Here is a 12,045-nt window from a genome sequence, read left to right as displayed (position 1 = left end):
GTGGTCTTGATCAATCCTTAAGATACAATCATTTGTTCATTAAAGCATTCAACAAACATTGGAGTACCTGGTATGACACTTTGGGTGCTGATGGTAATAAAGACAAAAATCTCTACTTTGAATAAGCTCACAGTCTAATAGGAAAACTGTCAAGTAAGTATGTGATTGCACTAAGTTATGATAAATCATCACATTTAACACAGCAGCGTGATATAGGTACTGGGATAATCTGACTCTGCCTGAGTGAGAGCTGGGGAAAGTTTCAGAGAGGAATAGTGACTTGGGCCAAGTCTTGAAAGATACATAGGAAGAGGTTGGGTAGACAAGGAAAAAGAGTAGTAGATTCGGAAGGAATAAAAGCAAGGTAGATTGTCATGTCAAGAGTTTATCATGAGCTGCAAGAAAAAGCATGTGGCTAAAGATGGAGATAAAACTCTAAAAGTAACCAACGGCCATATGGTGAAAGGCTACATTTAGAGTTCAGACCTTAGTTTTTAGGCAGTGAAAAGCAACCAAAGGACTTTAAGCAAAAGTGTCACACTCTTATTTCATTTATTAAAAGGAGTCTTTGCCTAAGAAGATAGCTATGGGAAGCAAAATAAAAGCAGAGGTAGGAAAATCCATCAGGAAGCTTTCTCAACAGTCCAAGCAAGAAAGAAGATCCTAAATTAAGGCAGGAGAATGAATCAAGGAGAAAGAACTATTTTTCCCTATTCTCAAGCACAGCATTTACAAGGTAATGTTATCACCAGGTAGGCAGTGCTATGTACAATAATAAAAGATAATGTTGTAATACCTTTGTGTATTTGGTGTGACTTACTCTGAGGTCAGAAGACATGTCAAACCACGTAAGGGACTTAATAAAACAAGGAAAAGTTCTAAAATATTTGAAGAAAATTTTAGCAACAAAAATAAATATTTTTATAATCTGAGTTTTGAGCTTAAGCAATTTTTATGTCAATTTAGAGCAATAAAGGTTGACGTAGTGGTACAGAATGAACATAGGATGTGTAAACTCACATTACACATCAACAGTAAAAAACCCAATGTATTGTTAGCAGTTTAAACCTCTGTGGTCTTATTAACCTCTCAATGACTGGAATAAAGCTCCTCAGTGCTTTTCATACTAATGAAAACCAAATTAGCAGTAATGTTAATTGAAAAATCACCACAGAACAGCTGAAGCAGTTTATCTGAGACCCAGAGTCAAGACTCTCAACTAGAATTCAACAGAATTCACCAAAATGCAGTGATATAAAAGCTTTACCTCATGCCAGTCTTCGAGTTTGTTGTCAGAAAGATCTAGTTCCGACACATGAGCGCAGAAGGCAGCAATTTCTTTTTCATCTCCTGCACGTGTTATTCCACAGCTGTTTAACACCAGTACACTTGGGAGGTTGAGGCGATCTGAATCACAGGGGAAACACAACGCTTTCTAAATCAGCCTAATTCTTGTCTACATACAGTCCCCAGGAATCAAAATCAAATAGTATGAAATTATAAGAGGACCTAGAAAAAAAACTTGAATACAATGGGGTCTAAGGGTACTGAACTCTAAGAGGAAACAGCCAAATATGGCCCAGGAGAGTAAAAGTACTGGACCAGTACCACCAAAAAAAGTCTTACAGGCTTTGCTGCTGGCAGGACTGTTGACCTCAACTACCAACAATACAGGTATCATCCTCGCTATCATCTTACCATCTGAACACTAGAACTTGCAACTGATCTGGACTTCCAGTATTCTAATAGGTCCCAATACTTTCTTTTTAAAAATTTAGTTTAAAAGTATCATTCTGGGGATCCCTGGGTGGCCCAGCGGTTTGGCGCCTGCCTTTGGCCCAGGGCGCGATCCTAGAGACCCGGGATCGAGTCCCACATCGGGCTCCCGGTGCGTGGAGCCTGCTCTCCCTCTGCCTGTGTCTCTCTCTCTCTCTGTGACTATCATAAATAAATTTAAAAAATAAATAAATAAATAAAAGTATCATTCTGGATAGCTCTTTTTTGTCTGATGTATATTTCCACCTATTGCTGCCCTTGAAAATTATCTCAAACCATTAGATAGTCTACCTGAAACCACTTCTATTCTTCAAATTCATATCATTGAAGAAATCTTCCTGCTTAAGTGGATTCATTTAAAAAACTACATCTCTCTCTCTCATCTATCAATCATTTCCATTTTATATCCATGTAGAATGTGTCCCTTATGAAAATGAGATTTTTAAAAATACATAATTATAATGGAAGAAAGGGTTTCAGAGTCTTCAACTATATAATGAATTTGATCAAACTGAGGTAGTCAAACTATTGCCTTGGTTCAAAAATATAGGTGTCAATAAAACGACGCTTGCCCTAGTAAAAAGGGTAGACCTGAGAATTCAACAACTCTCAACCTATTCAGCATAAAATAAGGACTCACAAAGGAAATATTTTATTTACAGAGGCCTCAAATTACATAATTTTTCAATTCAGTACTTTTCAGTATCAAATTTTTCAGAATGGGAATGGGTGCTGGAAAAAAGAAAGACCAAGTAAGAAATCCACCTCTTTCTGCCATTCCAGTTTATTTATTTAATTTTAAAAATATATTATATTTATTCATGACAGAGAGAGAGAGAGAGAGAGAGAGAGAGAGGCAGAGACACAGGCAGAGGGAGAAGCAGGCTCCATGCAGGGAGCCCGACATGGGACTCCATCCCGGGTCTCCAGGATCACACCGCAGGCTGAAGGCGGCACTAAACTGCTGAGCCACCAGTTTATATGGAGGAGTAATAAGACAAGTTGAACTGAGGAACATAGGAACTAAAATACTGCTCAATACTGATTTCCCAACTCACACAGAACTACTTCCAAGAATTATTAAATGTAAATGAGGCTAAGATGTGAGAGACACACCTTGCATATTTCTCAATGTTGTAGATCTCTTGCTCACATCAAAACCCCTCTCCTAGAATGTCTTTATCTCCTCCTTAACTAAATTCTACATTCTTAAAGAATTAGTTTAAGTCTCATGGCTTTGAATCCTTTCCTGATAGTACTAATTTACTCTCTCCTCAATCTTTTTCCCAATCACTGTGCCAATCATTTGGTTCAATATAAACTGCCTTGTGTTATATGTTCGTAGATGGGAGTATCTTGTGATCCAGTTAAGTTTGTAAGGTCATTGAGGGCACAGGTCAGTCTTATACTTTCTCAGATCCTCTAAGTTCCTTGATAGAATATGTATTTGAAACATTACCATTCAAATATTGTTCGTGCCTGATGAGTGCAACTAAGGTGCCTTCTGGCCACTCTGGAGGAAGAGAAATCCTTCCAAATTTTTAAAAAAACCTGAAGTCATACTAAGGGAGGAAGACTATGTGACTCTAATAAAAAGAATAATCTGTAAACAAGACAACATTCTGGTTTGAGGCCCCAAGTACTAAGATCCAGTAAATAAACGTTTTAGGTCGCATCTTTTTTACCTTTCATAGGAGAGCCCTGAGGTGTGGCTGGGACATGGACTCCCATCCCAGGACCACGACGGTAAGGGAAATTTTCAGGACTATATTTTTCACATAATACTTGCATAAAACTCCTTCCACTAGGTTGATCCATCTTCTTTTCCTAAAATTCTACAAGAAACCAAGAAATTGTCAAAGTTATTTATTTATCATATAAGAAATTTTTATTGCAAACCCAATTATTTATAAGGCACCAGTCCAGGCATGGCAGACATATAAGACACGGTCACTGCCCGCAGGAATTTGCACTGTGGTGAGACTTCACGATTTAGGGAAGCTATATATGCAGATGAATGACAGCAATGAAGTTCAGCATATTATAAATGCAATACAGATTAACAGTGCCACAAAATGTAGTCAAGGAGACAATCATTTCCAGTCAAGGTAACAGGAGGACTTTTGGCTGGTACATAGGGTATGTGGTAAGTAAAAGGAAAAAGGACTAAAAAGAAAGGTGTAGACTCAACATCAGACTAAAGAGTTTGGATGACTCCTTTGATATTTATCCCTCAAAATCCATTCTCCTTTTCTTCCATAGGAAGAGAATTTTTTTTTTAAGTTGGGTTCCATACCCAGCTTGTGGGGCTTGAACTCACAACCCTGAATTGGAGACCTGAGCTAAGATCAAGATTGGGACATTAACTCACTAAGCCACCCAGGCAGCTCAGTAAAAGAATTTTTAACTGTATATACAGCACTTAGGGATGAGTATATGACTAAGCTCTAGCTGATGGGATAGAAATAGTCTATGGTAGCTTCTGGGAATCACCCTTAAAAGATAGCCAGTGTACCCTTTGCTTCCTTCTTTGTCTCTGGCTTAATTCTATTGCCTAGAAAACAAATGCCACTTGGCACTATAAGCCCAAGGAACACACCCTAAGAAAGGTGGAGCAAAGGACTGAAAGGAACTTGAGACCCTGAGAACTTCATGGAACTGAGCTGCCACAGTGGTGGTGGACTCCAGATTTCTGGAAATTTCAGTGAAAGACAGATAACCCTGTTTTATTTAAGTCACTGTTCAATTTTTCAGTTACTGATGAATGGACCCAACCCTGACTAACACAGAACACCATTTCTTTTGTTTTGAGTTTGGGTAGAGTCATCACTGTCGAACTCCAGCTACGGGTCCAAACACACAGTAACCCCAACATCCTCTCAGCATTCACGCACAGGTCAGAACAGGTAATATTAAAGACATGATAACTTCTGACAGCCTGTTAACCCCTTATCTTGAGGGGGTGACCTATGATCTATATTAAATATAAATCAAAATACAGGCACTTGACCTCTGTAGTTCCAACTATCAGATGACAAGTTTTTTTTACTAAAACAATCAGAAAAAGAGAATAAAGAATACTCTAAAAAGAAGGGATATCACGTAAAAAGGTTTAACAATGAGAATGTACATGGTCTAACAGAAAACAGCATTAGGAGTAACTAATCATGTGTGCTACATTAAAAGGCTGAAATTTATTCCACAGAAAACAAGAAGAAATCAACAGGTTTTACGGAAGGGACTATAATAATCAAATTTTTTGGAAAACTCCTGGATATCAAATAGGTGATGAGGGCACCTGGGTGTCTCAATCAGTTAAGCATCTGCCTTCAGCTCCAGTCATAATCCCAGGGTCCTGGGATGGAGCCCTGGGTTAGGCTTCCTGGTCCGAGGGGAGTCTGCTTTTCCCTCTGCTCCTCCCACTACTCATTCTCTCTTTCTCCCTCAAATAAATAAATAAATAAATCTTAAAAAAAAAAAAGATGATGAATATGAAGGAATATATACTGAAGTTGGGAGAAGAGTTAGAAGGATACTACAAAAACATAGGAGACCTAAGCAAGGAAAATAAAAGCAAAAATAGACTATCTGGGACTACATCAAAATAAAAAGCTTTGGCACAGCAAAGGAAACCACCAACAAAACAAAAAGGCAACCTACCAGATGGGAAAAGATATTTGCAAATGATATATCCAATAAGGGGTTAATAAACAACTTATACAACTCAACAGTAAAAAAACCCAAACAATCTGATCAAAAAATGGGCAGAGGACCCGAACACTCTTCCAAAGAAGATGTACAGACGGCCAACAAGCCCATGAAAAGATGCTCAGCATCACTCATTATGAGGGAAATGCAAATCAAAACCACGAGACACCACCTCACATCAGCCAGAATGGCTAGTATCAAAAAGACGAGAAATAAGTGTTGGAGGGGATGACGGAACTCTCATGCACTGTTGGTGGGAATGTAAATTGATGTAGCCACTGTGGAAAACAGTATTGCAGTTCCTTCAAAAATTAAAAATAGATAAACCATAGAATCTAGTATTTCTACTACTGAGTGTTCACCCAAAGAAAATGAAAACGCTAATTTGAAAAGATATATGCACTCCTATGTTTATTGCAGCATTACTTACAATAGCCAAGATATGGAAGCAACCCAAGTGTCCATTAATAGAAAAATGGGTAAGAAGATGTAGTGTATATGTGTGTGTATACACACACACACACACATATATATATATACACAAACACATATACATACACACAATGGAATATTACTCAGCCATAAAAAAGAATGAGATCTTGCCATTTGAGAGAACATGGATGGAGCACTATACTAAATGAAGTAAGTCAAAGGGAAAAAAACAAATACTACATGATCTTGCTTATATATGGAATTTAAAAAACAAAACAAACAAGAACCCAGAACTTTTTTAAAGATTTTTATTTATTTATTTGAGAGGGGGAGGAGGGGCCAAGGGAGAAGGAGAGAATCTCAAACAGACTCCCCACTGAGCATGGAGTCCAATGCGGAGTTCAATCTCACAACCCTCAAATCATGACTTGAGCCAAAATCAAGAATCAGATGCTCAATAGATGCCACAAAGCTAGACTTTTAAATACAAAGAAAAACACTGGTGGTTAACAGACAGGAGATAGGTGGGGAAATGGGCAAAATAGATAAAAAGCATTAAGAGATACAGACTTTCAGTTTTCAAAAAGTCCTGGTGATAAAAAGTACAACATAAGGAATATAGTCAATAATATTGTAATAATGTTATATGGTGACAAATACTGACCACACTTATCATGGTGATTACTGAGTGATGTGCAAGACTGTTGTACATCTGAAACTAATATAACATTGTGTGTTAGCTACACTTCAATAGAAAAATTAAAGTACAATGCTCTAAAATGTTAAAAAAATAAAACCATACAAAACAAAACAGGAGAGAGATAATGAGTGCCTGAAGTGACATGGTGGTAGTACAAATAGAAAGCAGTGGCTGATTTAGGGTCAATTTAGAAAGCATGCTTTTCAGGTATTACAGAGGCTGAAGAGAAAGTAGAGTCAAGACTGACCCTCAGGTTTCTAGTACAGGTGACCAAGTGACTGATGATATCATTAAGTAAATGAAAATATGAAGAGATTGAGCTTTGCAAAAGAAAATGATGAACTCCACTGTATATACATTTAGTCTGAGGCATCTGTGGACTACCCAAGGAAACAGTCTCTCCCTCTCAAATAAATACATAAATAGTTAAAAAATAAAAAGTGGTCTTTAAACTTGGTTCATTCCCTAAATTACGACCAGGACCACGTCCACTGTACTTTGTGAAATCAATTCACAACTGCCTAGAACATAGAGTAAACATGCATGAAGTACATGTCCATCTACTGGACAAAAGTTTCATTTACCAAGGTCTAGACTATGAAGCACATTTCATAATTAGGATATCACAAGTCATCTTGAAAATTCAGGGCTGCCCTTTGTCAGGATCCTCATTTGTCAGCTTAAAGACAGAACCTGTTTTAGTACAAGACAGTTTGTTCCTTCTATCCACACAGAGTGATAAACGTCTGCTGCTGTCCTCTATTCCAGCACTGGTTGTGTCAAAACTGAACTGTGGGTGTTTCTTCTAAGACTCCAGGAACCTTCAGGTGGAAGGTTCTTTTACAATGTAAACTTATCAGACCACACAGAGCAGGACCTGGGCCACTGCTGACAGCATAGTTCTCATTAAAGACCTGTCTAAGCAGAATGCCGGCAGGATTTTTAGATATGTTTAACAAATGTCAAAGAAATTACACTGCTACCTTCTATACAATTAGTAGTTCCAAAGAATAAAAAGTGTGTGGGGAAGGTGCTAACCTGTCACTGTCAAAATAATACTCACTGAGTTTAAATAGCATCTTTAAACTAGAGGCTTTAGAACCACTGAAACTCAAACCAATTCTTCAAGGGCAATAATCTTAATACACAATTTAAATACAGGCAAACTGAGGATGGCAACAATAGAGACATCTCAAACTAAAATAAGTGCGAGGAAGCCAGCAATCATGGGAACTTAGCAAGTTATTTCTCATGACCTCATGCTTTAGTAACTCTTCCAAACTGTCTGAGGTGTTTTGTTTTGTTTTGTTATTCTTTTTTCCTAAAGACTTAAAAGCAACGCCGGGCACCTTCACTGGTCATCTGGTCATTTTCCAGGATACTCTACTGAAATAGCTTTCCAGGACTGTTGATAGCATACGCATTAATACATGAGTTTTGAATTAGAACATTAAGATTGCAAAATGGATCAGTAACATAAATCTACACAAAATCTGTTGGGGCAGTTTTAGGAAGAACAGTAGGTGGGAAAGGAAAGCTGAAAATCAAACAGACTGGAAAATGAGGAAATACAGGATGGAAAAAGATCTTTAACTAGAGCCTTTTAAAAGGTTTTTTTGGGGGAAGGGGACAATCTATGACTTTCTGGAAAGAACAGGTATTGAGTTACATCTGACTACCTCTACAGTTGGCAGAGTTCTGATACCTTTGTAAAAGTATTCTGTATTGGTTCTGAAAGCCAGGAGCCAGGAATCTTGGGTGATGTTGCTTGGTTCCATTCCCAAATCATGGAGTGTGCCCGTGAAAATCTCAGCTGCTTTGTGTCTCAAATCCTAACTAGAATGAGCTCTTATAAAGCACTTGGAGAAAGTCAGAATGGAGTGCAAATTGGAGGATAAGCTGCCAAACAGATTGGTATTTTTGCTTTTTTTTTTTTTTTTTGCCAAACAGATTGGTATCAAAACAGAATTTCTAGTCACCTAAAACTCCACATACTTGTCAAACTAATTGTACTTTATGTTCCCAAAGGGTCAGGTCAAAATCAGTATGAAACTGAACACAACTGAAAACAGAACATTTCTGACCATTAACACTGGAAGGCATACAAGATATATCTTTATGCTAGTATGCAAGATCAATATTTCACAAAAAAAAAAAAAAAAAACCCTTATGGTAGAGTACCATACTTCATAAAGTGTGAATACTACCGGCCTCATTCATGACTTAAACCCTAAAATACCACCTTACAGACTCTCAAACTATATATTTTAAATCTTACCAAAAAAAGATCTGTTTATACATGCATAGGATAAAATGGAAATTAAAAAAATTAGTACCTATGGATGACTCCAGAGAGAGAAAAGGAAGAATAAGGGTGGGAAGGAGATTTGCTTTAAGTTCATCTGTTTGAACTACCTGAACTCACTGCAAACATACATCACCTTTTGTTTTCATATATTACCATTTTGAAATATAAACATTTCGAAGTGATAAATCTGGGAATGACCTAATAGTTTGCCACATGGCTTTTTAATTCCTCATTATCAACTGTCTATGAAAAAAATTCCAATTGGACTGTGTTAAACACATAATATTAATTTTAAAAGGAACTGGGGAGTGAGGAAGCAAAGAGAAATAAAATGGTGGCCAAAAGGGAAGAAATAGTTTAATAAAATAGCATGGGAAAGAAAGTGAAAGAATGAAACTCACCTGAGTGCCTGAACAAACTAAATTAAGAGAGGAGGGGTTAGGATGACAGCCAGAGCACTGTATTCCCTGAGGGTTTCCATGGCCTGAAGAACAGTGAAGCACAAATCCACTATGACATGTACAGAAGGGTTGAAAGAATACTCTTCAGGCCTGCAGGGTCACTTCCTCTGCTAGCCAAGTTAAAGCTTTTAATAAAAGTTATAAACATGTCATACAAATTACCCAAATTGTATCAAAACTCTTGAGACTTTGGAAGCACAAGAGCTCCAGGAGGCAGAGATTACACAGCCCTAAGCCTTGGGATGCCTTGAGAGCTCCAGGCCCCTCCTCTTCTCTTACAGTGGAGACTAACAAAAAGAGTGGAGCATCCAGCAGCAGGAACCTGACCAGGCAGGACTCACATCACTGCAATACTAAACAGGAACGAATTTACAGTTCTAAGGAGTAAACTGAAATACTTCAAAATATGCATTAATTTAGGATGAGTCAAATCTATCAAGGAAGAGTTTTCATAGCATGAAAATAACGAAGAGGGAAACAGTTCTGGGTAGTTTAAAATTATTTTTGTTCATCTGACATGGACTCATTTACATACAACTGACCCACCTTACCTGTTCATCAGAGAAAGAAAAACTACATTCTAAAAGCTACCTGCCAATATTTTGCTACCAAGTATTTGAAAACAGAACTTAAACATTGTGGCAAAGATTCGATAATGTCACTGTCAGAGTCCTTTGGTCAGATAAGGCTTCATTCCAGTAGTTTCTCCACTTGGCTGCCTACTTCCTTCACAAGACAATCTGACACTAAGAATGTCTTTGTCACTCGTTTCATAAAAATGGAGAGACAACAGATGTGTTTAGTTTTCTCTGCTACCTCTTTCTTCGCACTCTATCAAGTGGTTCCCATCAAGCCTATTTGGCCATTCATTTATTCATAAAATGTGTGCCCTCACAAAGCTTACCGTCTCATTTAGTTTCATTCAACAAAGATGAACCTTAAAAACAAAACAAAACAAAAAAAAGATGAACCAGACACTGAATCCGTGCCAAATGCTGCACTACACACTAAAGACAAAGTACAATCCACACTCTGGCCTCAGGACATCCACGCTCTGGAAGGAAACACATGAAAATAACACAATCTAAAATAAGCCACACAGAAAGAGTGAATTCAAACAGAAGAAGTGGTTCACTTTCAGAAGTATGATGGAAGAGGCCAAAGGTAAACCTTGAGCCGTTTTGAAAGATGATGAAGACCAGGTTAATAGGGTGAAGGAGAGCATTCTTGGCCCCGGAGACAGGAGATACGGCGATGATGTGATACCGCTAAAACATAAAATACACGCGGGGAGGGCAGCTGAGGCTGGAGGTTTCACTGGAAGGTGGATGATGGTCAGCTCGTGACTGACCTTGCTCAGCTTCAACTTCCTCTTATAGAGATAAAAGAACGTTTTTGACAGAGATCACTGTGAATACAGTATAAGGATGGGGGTCACCAATTTTTACTGAGAATATCAAGCAGTCAGAAGTGATGAAACTTTTTAATCCCAAAAGGCCTGGGCAGTTAGGCGCTTGTTCATCTTAAGGGAAGTACTTTCAGTGTTTAGACCAGCAATAGAAACCACAACATAAGGAAATAAATGAAGACTGAGTATGTGAGAATCTCAAATGTGCTAAAAGAAGAAAAGATACAACAATGATGAAGAAACACCAAGTGTTCAGAAAGAGAGTTTTATATTTCGTTCTTTTTTAAAAAGGACAAAAGAGAAATGTAAAGACCGAATTTGGGAATGTGGGTGGGGGGGAAGAGATTGACAAAACAAGTCGAAAGAGGAAACTCGGTTGAATAGCTTCAAAAAGTCTCTTAGGATTACTAGCATTCTCAATTTTTGCCAAGTTTGTTTGCTTTTTAAAGCTCATTTAACTTTTGCTTTCAGAACTAATATCATCTAATATCATCACCAGGGAGCCTCCTTTTTAGAAAAATCCCTCCTACACCCAAACTCTGCCACATTCTTACACATTTTAGGTAGTTTTTTCTGTTTTCTAAATCTTCCTGATCTTCACCATAAGTGTATCCCAATAAGACATAATTACACTGGGAAAGTATATGTGTGTTATCTATTTTTCCCTGTAGGAAAGATTAAATAAATGAATGGATAAATGTCTATTAATAAGCTTCTTTCTAAATAATTGTTTTTAAAAATACAAGTAATAAACATTCTGAATTTTTTAAAATTTCCAACTGAAAATTACCAAAAAATCTATAACCCCATATAGTTTTCTTCTAGGTGTAGTTTCCCTTTTTATTAGGTAAGCTAGGCATGTAAGTAAGTATTACCAAAAGTTTTTCATATCTGAAGCATATCATATCATAGTCTGAGCCACAGCCATACCAGGAAGCTTTGGTCAACAGATTTAGCAAGTAGGTTAAACCTGAGGATGCACCTAATAGTGTATATTTTTTTCTAGGCCATTTCCCATGCTATGTAGATACATATTTTTTTAAACAAAATTAAATTACTTTTAGGTAGTTGTGTAACCTCCCTTTTTTGCTAAATAGCTCATGAAAAACTTTCTATATCAGTAAATATATATCTACATAATAATCATTTTTAAGGTTTGTCAAGTATTCCATTAACAAGCTTTTGCAGCTAAAGTCATGAATGGTAGCTATCTCACCCATAAAAACACTTCAGGGACATTGTCCAAGGCAAT

At 37.4% G+C, this 12,045-nt stretch overlaps 1 protein-coding gene across 8 annotated transcripts in view; it reads right to left on the bottom strand.

Annotated features, from left to right (window-relative positions):
- The window catches only part of TBCEL (tubulin folding cofactor E like), a 73,333-nt gene that overhangs the window by 47,501 nt on the left and 13,787 nt on the right, over window positions 1-12,045 (bottom strand). For 7 of the 8 annotated variants that reach the window (XR_013376966.1, XM_077893893.1, XM_077893896.1 and 4 more), the window contains 2 exons: window positions 3,462-3,611; window positions 1,268-1,407 (listed from right to left, as the gene is read on the bottom strand). Coding sequence is in view for 7 of the 8 variants with exons in the window: in XM_077893893.1 (XP_077750019.1) it covers window positions 1,268-1,407; window positions 3,462-3,594 (273 nt within the window). In the remaining variant the exon portion in view is untranslated. Of the gene's footprint in view, window positions 1-1,267; window positions 1,408-3,461; window positions 3,612-9,325; window positions 9,477-12,045 lie in introns of those variants that run through there. The other variant, XM_077893894.1, reaches the window with a different exon arrangement.

This window comes from Canis aureus, chromosome 3, assembly GCF_053574225.1.
Source record: "Canis aureus isolate CA01 chromosome 3, VMU_Caureus_v.1.0, whole genome shotgun sequence".
Lineage (NCBI taxonomy): Eukaryota > Metazoa > Chordata > Mammalia > Carnivora > Canidae > Canis > Canis aureus.
Note: the sequence above shows the minus strand (reverse complement) of the source record. Positions and strands in the feature narration are given on the sequence as shown.